A 16,505-nucleotide genomic window follows, 5' to 3' on the forward strand; every position below is an offset into this window, starting at 1 on the left:
AAAATCTAAGTTCTATGAAGCTTCTGTCTAAACTATTAATACAAATAAGTTATTTTATTAAAAACTGCACAGCACTTTTCATTATTGAATAAAACCTGAGAAGTGGATTTAAAAAACCTGTATCTAAATTGTGAAGATTTTTTCTGCTGCTTATACTGAATAATTAATTTTAAAATAACACAGAAGATTATGTTATGTCACCAGATTTTTAAAAACAGCAACAAGGTAAAACTATAAAATACTTGAGAACATCCAGATCAACTAGGATATGGTGTTCCTGAAAGCTTGGAAAGCCCCTCAGAAATGGAAAATTATTAGTTACAAACTGAGGTACCATAAACTATTTTTTACTCTTTTAGATTGCTGATAACACAGAATAATTTTCTTCAAAAAATTGTCTTATCAAAGGAGAAAGGGGTTTGGGTTTTTTCCATTCAATCTAATAGGATTTAAAGTCCACTTTTGAGGGGAGTGGGGGAAGCCAATCTTCAACACAAAAAAAACCCTCACCCAAACTCCAGAGATCCTCAGTGGGATCAGCATAATATAATTTTTTGTTGCCTTTTCAATACCACAGACTGGTAGGAGCCTTAGTGCTTGAGATCAAGTGCCTCAAATACAGTCCATTGTGAGGGGAGCACACAGCCTACAGAGATGCAACTGCCACATTGAGGAGATGTCAGATGACTTACAGTGAGTTTACTCTGGCACATGGGCTGCCAGTTAATTCAGGTCCCCAGTGCAGGGAAGAGACAAGAAAGCAGGAGTGTGTCTGCAGTCGTTTCCACCAGCTCATCTCAGTCTCAGCTGCACATCTGATCCAGCCCCAGCAGTCTTGAGACCACTGTGAGACTCCCTCTAACACTTTCTTTCTCTCCTCTTGGCTTCCCAGGTATAAGGTATGGGTATGATGGCTCTCAAACATTTGAAGAGATTGATAGGTATCCAAGTGTCAAGAAGGTTGTCTGCACTTGTTGCAAATGTTTCACACATAAAGCGAGAAGCATTCCCTTTTATGTGACTTCATACAATCCAAAGTGTTATATGTGAGTGGGAAACATGGGGAAGTTTATATAGTCATATTATCTTATGCTAGCCTACACTAGGTAAATACACTTACATTCCAGTGCTATTATTTTCAAATACTATTTTTTGTTGGAAAGGTACAGATATTCAAAAGAAATTCCTCTCCAAGGAAGATACTTTTTCAAAAGTAAACCAAGAACAGGTATTCTGATTATCTCAAATACTTGCAAAGTTTTAACAATTCAATAAAATCAAAATAATTTGGGGATATTTCTTAAATGGATGGGAGAAATCTCCTATGCATTTAATTTTTCTGCACTGAAGAATCAGAACTTTTCTGTTCCCTCACTTTTGCTATTAGAAATAACAACTGCTTTGACATTACCTTCAGCAGTTACAACCAATCTTCTCAGGCACTGTATTAGTCTGTAAAGTCTTCATGGTTGAATACAGCCACAACCATGGCTCCAGAAAGAGTCATTCCAGCTTGCATTGATGGGAGCCTAAGGTTTCTTAAAATCTACCAGATGCAAACAAGAGTGGTGTTTGATAATGAAATCTAACAATTGTCAGAATTCAGCTCATCCAAAAGAAGTCCTTAATCTGAACACCACAAAGTGGACTATACCCAAATCCAAGGGGGAAGTTGAAAACAAGAACTATGAACACAATATCTTACATGAGAGTATTTTTCATGACTCTTTAAAATGAGGCACGGTGCAGCCAGGCATGCAGGACACAGAGCATCCAGTGATTACACCATGTACTCACTAGGCAGTAGGACTGGGATTTCATCCCTGCTTCCAAGGCTGTTTGAAAACAGTATATGTGCTCCAGGGCACCCAGCTAGAACAGTAACTCTGTTCTCTCTGATAGGCTGACCCTCCTTTTTGCTCACTGTCCTGCTGGCCACACCAATATTTTCCTGTTGAATGCAAAAGTAACTAGGAGGCTTGGAGAGTGCTTTCACTCAGTGTACTCCATGGCTGAAGGACTAGGATGGTGTCCAAGGATGCAGATGCTGGTGTTGTGAGTCAGCCAAGCAAAGCAGGGTACAGCTTCCGGCTGTGTGGATAAGCAACCTCACCACCAAATTATTTTGCAAAAAGTGGTCACTAGCACCATTTGCTGGGATTTTATCTTGTTCACCCCGAAGACATAATAGAGAAGAAGGATGCTTCAGTAACTGGATTGCTTCAGGAGGCTGCTAGAACTGCAAACTATCTGCAGTGAAGGCAGGACCTAACATGAGAGGGACTGCTAGAGGCACCTACGTCTCTCCATTGATGGTATAGAAAATACAGACATTTATGTTAATTTACTTCATGTTAAGATGCCCAAAGCTGTAAGCATTGCCCAAAGTAGACAGGCTGGTTTGACTCATACCTTTAGCAAGATTTTTCTGACTTGAACTTTACTCAAAAGAAAATAAAAATCCAGAAAAAAAGTTATTCGTAACCTAATTACTCCATGTGGCATTTAACAACCACTTGTTATTAAAAGGGGTGAGGGAGTAACTATATCTATACCTTGGATAACGCAGTGGGACACTTTACAAGTTGGTGTTTCATGCTCCTTAAGAAATGGAAACAAAACAGACTAAGAGGTCTGTAAAAGCAGCAGATGGGTTGTACAAAGAGCATGACCAACAAAACTGGTTGGGAAAGCAGGAATGCCAGTTAGCAAATTATCTCATAATTCCAGAAATTAGCTTCATTTGTGCACTAGGGTAAAACCAAGATCTTTCAAAAGTATTGCAACACTGACACTTAGCAAACAAAAGCTTAATTCCCGGAACCTGGAATATCAAGACTGGGGACTGGGGAATGCTCCTGAGATGCCTGACACCCACATGAAATCAAATTAAATTATTGCTATCTCCTTATGAGTTGCTTAAGTATAGTAAGATAATTTTTTAATTAATTCACTTTTAAAAAGACGTTTCTCTTGCAAAATATTGGTACTCAACACTTGTCATTGGGTTGATCACACACTGCAGATCTGGGACCCCCATCCAATCTCTAATTCCCTCTGATCTTATGACTTTTCATTATATATGCAAAGAGAAGTAGTCCAAGGAAAGACCAAAATATACACACTGACTTTATAGTGCAGGACAGAGAACTCCTGAAGTACTTGGAAGGATGTGAAGCAGAAGGGGTGTTTGAATGTGACCATGACCCCCGCAGGCAAGAACCCAACCCAGCAGACTCTTCCTTGCCCTTAAGCTGGTTATCTCTGGTCTTAAGTAAATTCCTCCCAAAACAGAATTTTTTATACTAATGTTTCATCAGCAGCTACTTGTAGACTTCTACAGAGATTTATAAATACCGATTCGTCAAGGAAATTTCTACCAAAAAAAGATTTAGAAAAAAAAAATCTTATAAACTAACACCTTCTGTAATTAGTATAGAAACAGTAAGTTCAATATAGTAAATGCAACTTGGTTGTGTTGTACTCCTTTGTTTGCATAAATTAAAGTAGCTCTTTGGCCATTGTAACTTCTACTACAAGTCAATTTGGAGTAAAATAACATTCAGCATCAGGCTGGATTTAGAACAATTCCTGATTGCTTTTTCAAGAAACATGAGTTTTGCATTGCTGAGGACCCAGCTGCCTGTCTTGTGGCAGATTTCGTTTTGGAGTAACTCAGTCTCTGTTGTAGTTATAACCCTCACGTAGTTTATTATTTTCACAAAGAAAATGTAACTGTACACTGCATTTCTCAAGGTATGTGACAACCAGCACGCTCCACAAAAACAGAAGAAACACTGTTTGCAGGAAAGGGCGTCTCTGCTTCTTAGGACTAGCAAATCAAAACAGTCCATGACTTAATTATGTGAAATCATAATAAATACAGGTTGTCCACAAAAGTAATTATGAATTTGTTTTGGTATTTACCTAAGTGTTCTAGCCAGTTCTACTGTAGCTTTTCAAACTGGATATTCCCTTAAAGTTAAAAGTGTAATCTAAATTAAATTCCCTGTATCACTTGCACTTCTTAGGATCATGCAATGCAATAGCATTACTGGACACAAGCAACCATTGGCCCTCAGCTTTTAGTATTCAGTTAAAGCAGCCCAAAGTGATTTTTAAAAATGTATTCTTATTTATGATACATAAATTAATGTGTTTGCTAGCAAACAAAAGACAAATGGTTATGTGATTTCAGCATTTCTTGTAATAGTTTTTATTAAGGGGAAGCATATTCTTCCTTTAAAATAAAGTAGATTAAAAAGTAAGATTGTAATTTCTTTTTTATTTTCCCATGAACAGAGGAAAAAAAGCAATCTATTAAGGCGTTTTCTAGTTAAAGCTAAATGATTATTTTTCTAAACACATTGTGGTTCAGATTTTGTTTAACTTCAGCAGAGGTTGCTTTACAAATTCTTACTTGTTCAGAAAAAAAATTCAACTGAACTTATTTATCATCCAAGAGTTTTCATTATTGTTATTTAGAAAGAAAGTTCTTGTTCAAGATCTTTTCTACTAAACCTGAGTTAGACAAGGTTTTTATGTGGGTATAAACTCTTCAAATGTTTCACAGTAATATCAAGAGGTTAACAGGTGTTTTAGAAATATTTTGAAAAGTTTTATACTGTTCCATTGGTTGTATTTAATCCCTCTAAGCTACAGTACTGTGAATCAAGGTTTCTCTCAGATGCTGTGTCAGTGTGTAACTCAGTTTTATAATCCCATCCCTGAAAATAAATATTTAACTTACCTGTACTGTTGCAGATAAGCTGGTCATGCTTACATTTGCAAAGGATTGCTCTTCTGTTTTCCACACAAAATAAAACTTATTATGTATTAATTTTTCATAGAATTATTCGGGGGAAAAAAAGCAGAAAAGCAGCTTCTCTATGTGTTTTAGTTCATTGGTAACTGAATATGGGTTTTTAGAATTCACATAATAATGGTGGTGAATTATTAGCCATCTCAAAGGTGAAAAGGGAGGAGTTTTCGTATTTCCACTGACATGATGTGGTGGTGCATTTTTTGAGCGACCTTAAAACACTTGTTTCGAGACAGATGGTTACTGGATTTAATACTGTGCTTAATAAAATATGCAAGGATTCTATTACATCAGAGTGATTGAACAGTGAAGCCATTAAAACTTCCATGGAAGCTTCAAAGGAGGACTGAACACAGACACTGCTCGAACTTCATAATACCACTAAAGGGAAAAAGAGAAGTTTTGTACTGTGTCAAGAGTTGCAGATCACTGAAGCAAAAGGACAACCTTCTGCAAACCCACAGGACTAATGGTGAGTCCAACTAACTGTGGCAGAGTCATGGTGTGCAGTGCAGCCCCTAAGTGATCATCCAAAAGTTATGCAGCCTGTAGCCTCAGGCCAGAAGGAGAAGGGAGAACCAGCATGGAGTGAACCTGGAGCTACCACTGCTTTTGCAGGAAAAGTGGAAGTTACTACTAAATTGTTACTACTACAGTTGGCAGCAGGGTACAACACAATTCTCCCTCTGTAAAGATGGTACCTGAGCAAACCAGTACCCAAACAGAGAGCAAGCGGAAAGATTTACATACCCACCGAGTTATAATTATTTGACGTTAGCATGTCAAAATCCCAAGAGCAAATTAGGTTCTTTTTTTCTTTACCAAGCTCCAAAGAAAAAAAAATGGTGACTCTCCCATTCTAAGTATGGCAGAGGAGGCACAGAGTAAGAGTGTTTTAATTGCCAGTTTTCAAGCACTGTCCAAATAAACTGTTCTGGTACTAAGCTGTGACCGATATGCCTTCATTTGATATGGCTTAAGATAAATTTGTGGCACTTTTCTTACATCTCTCCATTTTCACGACTGTTGTGTTAAAAATAGGGGGAGGGAGCAGGGAGAGGGATTAATTAAAAATCGTAATAAAAATAACCTTAAAAAATGCATCCTTGACTAAATACTGTCCAATCAATATTCATTTTGCCGGATTTCTATATGACTGCCCATGAACTAGAGAATTGTTTAGGAAGCTATTAAAAAACTTTGTTAATTTACTCTTTGACATGTATGGCTTTTCTTTAAAAAAAATAAAAACAAAATAAAAACAAACAAAAAAAAAAGCCCAACATTAAAATCCCAAACATCATCACTAATATCTTTCTTTGTTTGGGGCTTTTTAGCTTTTCTTTGGGTAGGGGGATTTGTTATTGTTGTTGCTGCTGGGAGGTGTCTGATCACAAATAAAGCAGTAATAAAGCAAAGTGAGTACCATTTCAGCTTCAGAAAGAGCTTTACATCTGATGCTGTGAGAAGATCCTTCTGTTTCTGTATTTTATTTCTACAGTGATATATGAGAGCTTTGGTAATTCTGGTAGCTCTCTCAGATACATAGAACTTTCAATATCAACACATTAACAAAAAACTGGAGCATCTGACAAGCGTGGAAGAAATTCAGTTCCATCTGAAAAATTCTGGGTGGGAACAGTGGGTAGAGGGCAGCAGCTCCTCCTTTACAAGGACCCTCTGCTCCAGGGTCCCATAGGCACCATATTTGTCCCCCTTTCATTCAGTACTGATGCTGTTGTGATTGATGGGGGGTTGGCTACGCTGTTGTCAGGATGTTAATGCTGAACTCTGCATGTCTATTTTAGCAGATCCAGACACACCAAAGCCCTTATCCTCCCAGCATCCACAAGGAACTGATAGAATGAAGCTGACCAGTTGTCACACAGGATAATATGGCAATGATACTGAGTGGCACACAGGAGTGAGAACATATAACCTTTCCTTTAGGTACAGATGACTCCATTTCTCCTATCAAAATTATTCACAATTAAAAAAAAAAATACAAATTATTAATCTTCTCTGTGGTGCAGAGAGCTGTTAACAGCTCTACACTTTGGATATATATCAAATTATAGCTTTTCTCTCTCATGATGATTTCATGAGCTTTGAATTGCCTCTGATCATTAACTAGAAATGCACTTAACCTGAGATTAATCTTGAAAGACAGGAAATGAAAGGTAATTCTGTGCAGGCCTTCCAAGACATGAATTAATCCCAGTCTTTGACACAAAATGGTTTTATATGGTGAAATAACAAATGATCTATCCATATCTCCCTGTGAAGTCCCACGTCTGTAGTGTTTACCCTAAGAAATCTAGGGAGAAGAAATGCTTATCCATGCTCATCACTGACTTTCTCTACTTCACCCTGGAATAAAGCTAGTGCTTCAGTTCCATTCCATTTCAAAACATGGTCACCCCTGTACATGCGTTCCTTAACAAAATATTCTTTTTCATTAGAAAGATATAGAAGAATCCAGGTTATGAAGTGACTGCAGATCTTTTACAGGAGGAAAAGCAAAACACCAGTTATTGTTTATAAACCTGTAAATGGTCTATGGTCAAGTAACACTGGAAATTCTCTCTCCCTCTCTAACCATAAAAAGGAAGAAATTACAGCCTCTGAAGAAACAAGACAGAGCAAAGAGTTGCCATTCATCTGAGTAACCAGCATGCATAGTCTTCTGTGGTGTCTTCAGGTATCATGTATGGTTTTGACTTGAAACTGCTGCTCATCACAAGGTGGCCAGATTATATTCTCTTTTTGTTTCACCATATATTTACATTCAAATCCTCTTGTGATATAAAACACTTTTGTGACTTTTACAGTATGCCTGCAGTGCTTTAATAGTTTTGAACTGCTTAAAAGAGTTATAAAACGAAGATACTTACCACCTTGCTGCAGTATCTTGTACTATTCACATTTGCTCAGCAGTAAGAAAAGCAAGTTGGACTTCTGCTTCAATAAGAACAGTAAGCTGGACTTCAAATTATTTCCCTCAAGCAGAGGCTCACAGAAATAGCACACCCACATCATTTTAAAGGGATGTTTAGGACATTTTACCTTTTGTTAGGTGTTGCAGACGTTTTCCTTTTAACTATCGACACACTGCAGCGACCTGATTTGGGAGGAATTTATCCCTGGGGAAGCTTAAATCACACTGTCCTGGTCCCAAGGTCCGAGCAGAGCTGGAAGGAAAGTGCCCACAGCTCTGCAGGACCCTGTCCTCCCTGCCCCTCTTCAGCCCTCCTCCCGCTTTACCAGAGGTCACTTCAGGGGTCACTCACCTCCCTATCCCACTGCTCCTGCCGCCTCAGTCCCCGGAGGAAAGCGGGGAGCGGGTCCCCGTTTCCCTGAGGTATCCGAAGGGGAGAACCACTCCAGGGGGTGTCCCCAGGCCGCTGCGCCGCCAGCGCGCGTCAGAAGGATGCACTGAGGTGTATTCGTCCCCCCAGAATTTCTAGATGCTTTTCCCCAGGGGCTGAGCACTGCCGAGGTGCAGCGGGCTCTGCCCGAGCTGTGGATCCGACCTGTTGCTTTGCTTTTCACACGCAGAGCCGCCCGCTCATAGGATTACCGCGGTAATCCGAGACGTGTGAAAGGAGAGAGACGCGTTTCCCCTTTCAACCGCTTTCAAAGCCCCGCGATGAGCTGAGAGCCGCCGGCCTCAACCTGAGGGCCAGACCTGCTGGTTGCGGACATCCCCGAGGGGGCGGCCCGGGGGAGACAGGAGCGCCGCCTGCAAGGGGATACCCCTCTCCTGCGTGTAACGCGTTAGGTATGATTTTAACCGTGGCGTCTCTCTCCTCGCCAAAAGCCAAAACTCAGGGAGGGCTCCGGGGGCTGCAAAACCTGGGGGAGACCAGGGATGCCCCGTGGCACCACATCACCTGTTCTTGCAGGGCTCACTCCGGAACGGATCCGTAGGTAGGTCCCAGCGCCCATGGGACACCCTGCGCTTCTCCCCGGACAGCGCCGCGCCGCCGTCCTCTGGCCCTACCCCGAAAGGAAGAACCGCCCGGCCCCCAGCCCGGGAAAGGACCCTGAGCATGAGGTGAGCTGCGGGCACAGCGCTGCGCTAGCAGCGGGAGGTGAGCGGGCCCGCCTGCCCTTCCCGGAGGGTAGCACCCGTCTCCCATGCCTGGCTCTGTTACCCCGGGAGCCATATAATCCCAGACACCCCCTCCCGCTGCTCCTCAACCGCCCACCGACGGGCGGGCTTTGTTTTCAAGGCTCGGCTTGGCAGAGTCTGCTGAGCAGCTAATAACATAACAACTCGGCTTTGATCAATCCGAACTAATTACCCCTCTTAATTAAAGTCTTTAGCGGTTGTTTCAGTGTTTTGGCAAGGACGCGGGAGAGCTTTACCGTGCGGCAGCGCCAACGCCGCGGTCCCCGCCCGCCCGGCCGCACCGCAGCCCCCGCCGCCGCAGTCACTCCTCGGCAAAGGTTTATTTCCACCAGGTCAACGAATTCTTTTTTTTTTTTTTTCCCTCCACTTGCAAGAATCAATCCGATATTCAAATCCGTACATAGAGAACAGTTCTGTCCATATAGATACTATATTCAGGGGGAAGAGGAAGAGGACGAAACCAAGAAGGGTGGGATAACCAGCAGGCAGCAGAGGCAGGACAAGATCAACACAGAGGGGATATATATACATCGAAATAATTAAAGTGGTTCAGCGTTCCCCGCTAGGGTAATACAGATCCCAAATAAATACAGCAGAAATTGGCTTGGCGCTTTTTCTTTTTTTTTTTTAAACCATCTCTCCCCCTGAGATGCAACAACAACAAAAAAAAAATCGAGTCTTTAAAGAACAAACGAAAAAAATAAAAAAAAAAAAAACAACAATCAGTCCCATAAACGTTAGTGGCGATATAGAGCATAATACACAAAACCGCTTAACAGGTGCATGCAAAGAGGCTGTGGGGGCTCGCACGGGCGGCCGCCCCTCAGGGCTGGAGCGGCGGCGGGCCCTGCAGCAGCGGCCCGGGCGGGGGCGGTGGGTCGGGCCCCCCCAGCTCGGCGGGGGGCCGGGGCAGTCCCAGGGCGCTGTCGTGCAGCTTGCGGACGTGCTTCTTGAGGTCAAAGTTCCTGCAGAAGCCTTTGCCGCAGGTGGGGCAGGTGAAGGGCTTCTTGTCGTTGTGGGTATGCATGTGGAAGGTCAGGTTGTACACCTGGTGGAAAGCCTTGTTGCAGATATTGCACTTGAACTGCTTCTCCCCGCTGTGAGTCAGCTTGTGGTTTTTGTAATTGCCTGGGAACGAGACAAGAAGGGCAAAGGGATCTGGGTTTGCGAGATCGACGCTGCAAAAAGGAGAAAAATATAAAAATCCCTAAACCCTGTCTTGTGATCAGAGCTCGGCTTTAGGCTTAAACGACCGCCGATCTCTCAGCAAACGCCCACCTTCTCATCATCATCCCCGCGGCTGTTCCTCTGACAGACGACAAGGGAACGATCGAAAAAACCAAAATCACGACAGTTGCAGAAATAAAACGCCTGGATTTAGCCTTCCCAGCAACGCGAGGGGTGGGGGGGAAATAACTAAATTCTTGCATTTGGAGGCGAAAAAAATCAGCGAACTTATTTGCCGAACCGCGCTGGAAGCTGCGTGTTGCGGTGCGGGGAGAAGGGGCTCTTCCCGCGGAATGACTGTCCCGCGCTCCCCCCGGAACGAGACCTCTGCCCCGCTCCGTGGGCTAGGCCAAAGGAGATATGTCGGGGCTAGCGATACTTAAAATTAACCTAAATATCTAATAACAAATATTTAAAACAAAATTAACTCCCCACCAGCCTTCCTGTCGCGAATTGTCCCGACACTTGACCTCGACTGGGGAGAGGGAACCGGGGCAAGAGAGAGGGCGCTGGAGACTGGTACCTTTCTGGTGAAATCCTTTGCCACAAAATTCACAGACAAATGGTTTGTACCCGGCGTGTATTCGAGTGTGCGTGTTCAGCGTCGAGCTCCTGTTAAAGGCTTTGCCGCACTGGTTGCACTTGTGTGGCTTTTCCTGGAGAGAAACAAACACCAAGTCACGGCTTGTTGGCTGTTTTGCGAGGTCTGTCTTCTGGTTGCCGGGGTCTGTGTGCTGTTTTGCGTGGTTTATGAGCTGGTTTGTGGGGTGTATGTGTTAACTGACGGCTCGCAGCTGCCGGTGCGGGACACCCGGAGGTACCTACCGCGCTTGGGGCAAAGGAAATCCCCCCGCGGCTCTGGATCGGCAGCCCCACACCGCACGTCGGTGTCTCAGAGCAGTCGGACATCGCCGAGAAACCCGAAAAAACGTGAGTGGAGGGTCTTGGGGAGAGAGGAAGGGACGGAGGGGGCGCTCACCTGGGTGTGGATGATCTTGTGCCGGCAAAGCGTGCTCGCCTGTCTAAAACCCTTCCCGCAAACTTTGCAAACAAAGGGTCTGGCTCCCGTGTGCACTGGCATATGGCGCGTTAAGTTATAATGTGCATTAAATACCTGTAAAGAGGAATCAGACAAAAATAATTAAATGAAATTGCTATTAGAAGATGAGAGTGATGAGGGGAAGCCGTCGTTTAAAAATCAAGCGAGGGACTGACAACCGGCGGACAGACGAACGGGGACAGGAGGCCGAGGAAGGGAAAGGGGCTGCGGCGCTACTTGCCTTTCCACAAACTTCACACGTGAAAACTTTGGGCTTGCTGCTGGGAGAGCCGCGGCTGATCTCAGAGGTTTTATAGGAGATTTTTTCTGAGAGGATCTGAGCACTTTCTTTCATGTAGTGCTGCAACTGAACCTGCGATAAGTCCTTGAAGGCCACCCCCGCCGGGTACTTGTCCACGGTCGGCAGCACCAGCTTGTTCCGCTCCGCCAGGTAAGCCTTGGACTGCGGGTGCAAGGGAGAGCTGAGGAAATAAGAAGCCACCGGGTGGATGTTGACACTGGAGGACGGGTGACAGGGGCTGTCGCCTCGGTTGAAATAGCACAGGGCTCCCATGGCGTGGAAGGAGGAGTGATTGACCACTCGGGGTCTTACCAGTTTGTACTGCTGCAAGGGCAGGGCATCGCGGGGGAAATCTCCTTTCAAGCTCAGGGCACAGTTCAAGAGATCGCCGCAGCTAAAGGAGGGTGAGGAAGAGGAGTCTAAGTGAGCCTTCCTGGGTTCCGCTCCGGCCACCGCCGCTTTGGGCAAGGTGTCGTACGCCACCGGGACAAATGGGATCATGCAGGGGATGGAAGAGTTGAGATGCAGCGGGTGCTTGGGGTCGCCTTTGGCCACGGAGCCATGGAGGAGCTGCGGGACGGGGATGGAGCGGGGCTCTGGAGTCCGCGCCATGATGCGCTCAATGGAGAAGGCGAGGGGCTTGGGCGTGCTGATCATGTTGCTCCTGGCAGACAGGCTTTCTCTGGCTGGAGGAGTCGCTAGGGTTTTGGTCGCCGTGTGGTGGCCACTATTGTCCATGGCTGAATTGCATTTGTTCGCCCGGTTTGTGCCGCTCTGGTAGACGCCTCTTTTTTTTTTTTTTTTTTTTTTTCCCTCCTCTCCCCTCTCTCTCTCTTTCACTTTCTCTGCCCCTTTTCTTGTTACTGATCTGCGAGGAGGGAGATCAGCATCATCGCCGCCACCATCACCACAGTCTCCGCCGGCGGAACCAGCCTTCTCAGTCCAGTGGACTCATGCCAGCCCATCACAGTTTACTTTGGCGCACCAATGACTCGGGACAATCGCTACTTATTTCTATCAATAGAAAGTGTTGTGTCAATAACGCAGCCAAGATCTCGCCAATCGTTAACTTCCAAGAGGAGAAGGTAAACTAGATAATTGCTCAATTCGCTTCCAACAGTCAACAGGAAAAGTTTTCCCCCCCCCCCAGCAAGTGGCTACTTTTCATTGGCGCCCGCGCCTGCCCCGCCCAGGGAAGGAGGTGGCTTTCCCTCCTCTCCGCTCTCCCCTCTGCCTCCCTCCCTCTCTCTTTTTATTATTATTATTTGCAATCTGCTTAACCAAGCTTTAGAGGCCAAGCAAATCCGAGATCAATTTTCTTGTTTGGCTTTAAGTGACATCATCTAAAATCATTGTCCAAGAACTAAATAGGGATGTGAAACCCAATTCAAGGGCAAGCACCAGGGTATTTGTCAAACGAGGTGCTGCAGAAGAAGCGGCTGGAGGGGAAGCTGTTTATTTCCTTGCTACTTTCCAGCCCGAGCTCTCTTTGTGCGTGCGTACGTGTGTGTGTCCGAGGGAGGGAGGGAGATGGCTGCTCTGCTCCTGAGACTGCTCCTGGTCTGCTCACTGCTTTAAAGAACAAGGTCAGATGGTGTCGAGCTTTTGGAAAACACGGTAGACAATTAAGCGGGGGACTTGCGGCAAGCAGACGGCCAGAGCAGCGCGAGGGGAGGCAGGCACCTCCCGGGCCAAATAGAATGAGTGCTTGAGAGCAAAAGGATGACTCAAAACCTGGGGCAGGGGAAAAGAAGAAAAAAGAGGTAGGGAGTGCTTTTTAAATCTGAACCACTACTTATATATTTTAACATACATATATATATATGTAACCTGCATATACACTAAGTTTGGTTTCTCTGTCCTTATATGATACATGCACAACACAAATACCGAAAACTCAGAGCCGGTATAGATACACGAAGGAAAATACAGGCTCCACACTGTTTATAGGTATATATGCACCTAAACAGATGCGATGCCCATGTATTTAAGAGAACCTTGACGGCCCTGTTCGGGGCGGGCAGCTCCAGCGGCTGTTCGTACTTACAGCGAAGCGGGGGTGGTCGGGGAGATGAGAGGGGCAGCAGTGGGTATGGGGTTTTCTGTGTTCCCGCCCATCCCACCAGTCGACAATTCGGGCTCAGGACAAGATCTCGTTTTCCCTCCGGCCTGGGGTTCACTTGGCTACTCACTGAGAGGCTGCTACCGAAGTAACCCCAGGGAGAAGCCAAGGGTCCCTCTGTTCTTTCCACCTCCCGCAGAGAGCGGCTGGGCCGCTTCCCCCAGCGGAGGGACCCATGGGGGAGCCTTCCCTCCAGATGTCCAGCGCTGCCTTTCTCCGGGACCGAGGGAGAGAAGCTAATGGAGAGAAGCCTCCAGCGAGGCAAGGGAGGCGCGGCCCCCGCTGCTCTGGTACCAGCCGAAGAACCCGAAAAAGGCTGTGTCTCCCCATCACCTCTCGGCCCAGGACAACCAACTTGAGAGAAAGTGAGAGCAGGGATGAAGGGCTGGGGGCCTGGGGAGGGAAGCAGGAATGGAGGGACGGAAGGAGGGATGAAGGGAGGCATCCTCGCCCTCGGCGGTTGGACCTGGCCGACGCCGCCCCGGGCCACAGCGACTCCGTTTGCGGAGGGCAAGGCTGTTCCACGACGGTACCTCCGTGGCCGGGAGCTCCGTGCCAGCGAGCTCCGTGCCAGCAACGGGGAGCTGCGGGGGACGGAGGAAGAGAATATCCTGCTGTCTCCGGGACGGACGTCGAACGATGGGCCGTGACCCGTGCACCCCTCGCTGCAGAGGATGTGCCTCGCACGCCCTGCAACCTCCGTGTCTGCCCCCTCCCGCCGGAGCCGGCGCTGGCCTCGGAACCTGCCGGGGAGGACACAGCCGTGCGGGCAAGAGTGGGACGAAGGAAGGGTGGAATCCGTGCTGGGCCCTGAGGGGTCTCCAGCTGTGATGCCCCGCTCCAGCCCTGCTCCCTGTTTCCCTCCGGTCTGGATGTGGGGCCGTTGACCGGGGCTGCGCCGCTGACCTCCCCTCCCTCCCCCCCAGTCCCCCACGGCACATGAGTCAGAGCGTTAAGACTGTAATTGGTGACCCTGATCGGGCTGCCGCACCCGCCTGCCTCTTACCTGCTGCTTCCTGCACTGGCACCACCAGCCCCGGCTCGGCCGGTGTCACCGACCTGAGGGAGAAGGAGGCAGCAGTGACCCGCGGGGGAGGGGGGAGGTGGGACGGGGGCCGGAGCCGTGTTCCCCTGCTTCTCCGGTGTGTCGGTGTCTCTCGCGTATTTTGTGTCCGCCAGAAGAGAGTTGCCTCCTTCAGAGCAATTTACATTTAATTCAATCTAGGCAAATTTCCTCTTGATTGGTGCTGAAGAAGGGAATTATTGTTGAGTGGGTTTTAGAGGCTTCAAATCCCATATACTTAATATGTTAACAGCTTGCTCTTAACTGGTCTTTTTGGGATTGACTTTTTGACACGTGTTTGAAAGTAAAATATGTAGTGTCATTTGAGCAGGGTAAATATCCCAAAGCCGCAATTACAGCCCTGCCATTGCAATTATCCTCCATACTGAGATACACTCTTGGAGAAACGGGAGCTTTATTATTCGTTAGTTCCCTTCGGATACGTCTTACTTTCTTTTTGTACTGTGCAGGAAAACTTACATTAGTGCCTAATTATTCAATAGCGATCTAAAAGCAACGTTTTAAAAATTTTTTTGGGGGGAAAAGTCATCCCGTTCCGTCTCAGAGATGGAGCCTCGTTAATTCTGGAGTTGCCCGCAGTATAGGTAGAGTCACTAAAATCACTGTCGATTTTTTTCAGCCCTGTCCCGAGCTTTGCCTTGCTCTCGGACCTCATCTTTTTAGCGATTTTGCATATCTGCTGAGCTGCAAATGTCCTGCAGTCGTGCTAGTGCAGGTTTGTTTTGCTAGAGGCAGAAAGATTTACAGGCTCTGAAGGTAGCAATAAGAAACTTTTTGGCCGGTTTCTTTTGGCAGGTTCACGACGGGCCCGGGGCTTCCCTCCAGTCTGGCGGCACTTATCGAGTCCCGGCAGAAGGGGCCGACGGGGGAAGGAGCGGGCCTGCCGGCCTCCCAGTGTTACGAACCGTCGGAGGAATTAAGGGCAAAAGTTTTGCCTCGAGTTGATTTCGTGCTCTGCCCGGGAAAGCTGCTGTTCTCTTTTTCCCCGTAATCAGCTTTGTGTTTCATTCGCTCCTAAGCTATGTTCTTGATATTGCTCACTTGCATTATTATCATAACGTATCTCTACATGCATTCAAAATCCGAGTCACTGGCGAATTCATCTCGTCGTCAGGATTACTCCAATCCGATCCCAGAAGCGATTAGAGGGAGGTAAAATACCGCCTAAAGCCTAATCTTTAATTTCTTCCCCCTTAATAAAATGAATAATTCCATTGCGTTTTTAAGTAAAAAATGAATTGAAAGGGATAATAACTCCGCTAACCTTCTGTTGCGTGTATTAATATTTTCGTGGGAGTGTTTTACCATAACGCTCTTGCCCGAGCGGGCTGCTCCCTCTGCGCACCCGAAGCCGGCTCTCCCCGGCCGGGGAAGGGCAGGGAGGGCAAGCGACCCGCCTGGCTCCGAGGCGTCTCCGGGCAACCCAAGTGTGCAAGGTAACCCGGGAGGTTACAGAGCATCCTTCTGGCCGCGACACCAACGGACCTGACAGCGCCTGGCCAGACCTTGATTGCTGTTATTATTGTTCTAATAGTCGTCATTAATAGTGTCACCACCGGGATTCGCTGTTAAAGCTCGGGTTTCCTCTCTATACGCATCAGTCCGAGCCGTCCCCTTCCCAGCCGCCGAATTTGTGAAGAGGCGATTTATCCCAACACGGAACACCAGCGCCGTCCTCCCTCAGCCCCGCCGCCGCCGTGCCCTGCCCGCGGATCCGTGTCCCCCCGCCCGTCCGCCCGCAGACCCGCCGCGGCTCAGCACGCTGGCCCCGGCTT

At 46.7% G+C, this 16,505-nt stretch overlaps 1 protein-coding gene across 1 annotated transcript; it reads right to left on the bottom strand.

Moving 5' to 3' along the window:
* Window positions 1-9,363: 9,363 nt before the first annotated feature.
* On the bottom strand, window positions 9,364-16,247 carry FEZF1 (FEZ family zinc finger 1). The gene is made up of 5 exons (XM_027639614.1): window positions 14,653-16,247; window positions 11,465-12,538; window positions 11,164-11,298; window positions 10,708-10,840; window positions 9,364-10,085 (listed from the first exon to the last, which is right to left on the bottom strand). The coding sequence occupies exons 2-5, from the start codon at window positions 12,260-12,262 to the stop codon at window positions 9,781-9,783; spliced, it is 1,371 nt and encodes a 456-aa protein (XP_027495415.1). The 5' UTR covers window positions 12,263-12,538; window positions 14,653-16,247; the 3' UTR covers window positions 9,364-9,780.
* Window positions 16,248-16,505: the final 258 nt, after the last annotated feature.

Source organism: Corapipo altera, unplaced genomic scaffold, assembly GCF_003945725.1.
Source record: "Corapipo altera isolate COAL_440 unplaced genomic scaffold, ASM394572v1 1b, whole genome shotgun sequence".
Lineage (NCBI taxonomy): Eukaryota > Metazoa > Chordata > Aves > Passeriformes > Pipridae > Corapipo > Corapipo altera.

Bases quoted from the DNA above. Each gene is read 5' to 3' on its own strand.
- FEZF1 (XM_027639614.1), bottom strand. From the start codon at position 12,262: ATGGACAATAGTGGCCACCACACGGCGACCAAAACCCTAGCGACTCCT. The intron at 11,299-11,464 runs GCAAGTAGCGCC...TCCTCTTTACAG, and splicing joins CGTGTGAAGTTTGTGGAAAG to GTATTTAATGCACATTATAA. The intron at 10,841-11,163 runs GTGAGCGCCCCC...GTTTCTCTCCAG, and splicing joins ACAAGATCATCCACACCCAG to GAAAAGCCACACAAGTGCAA.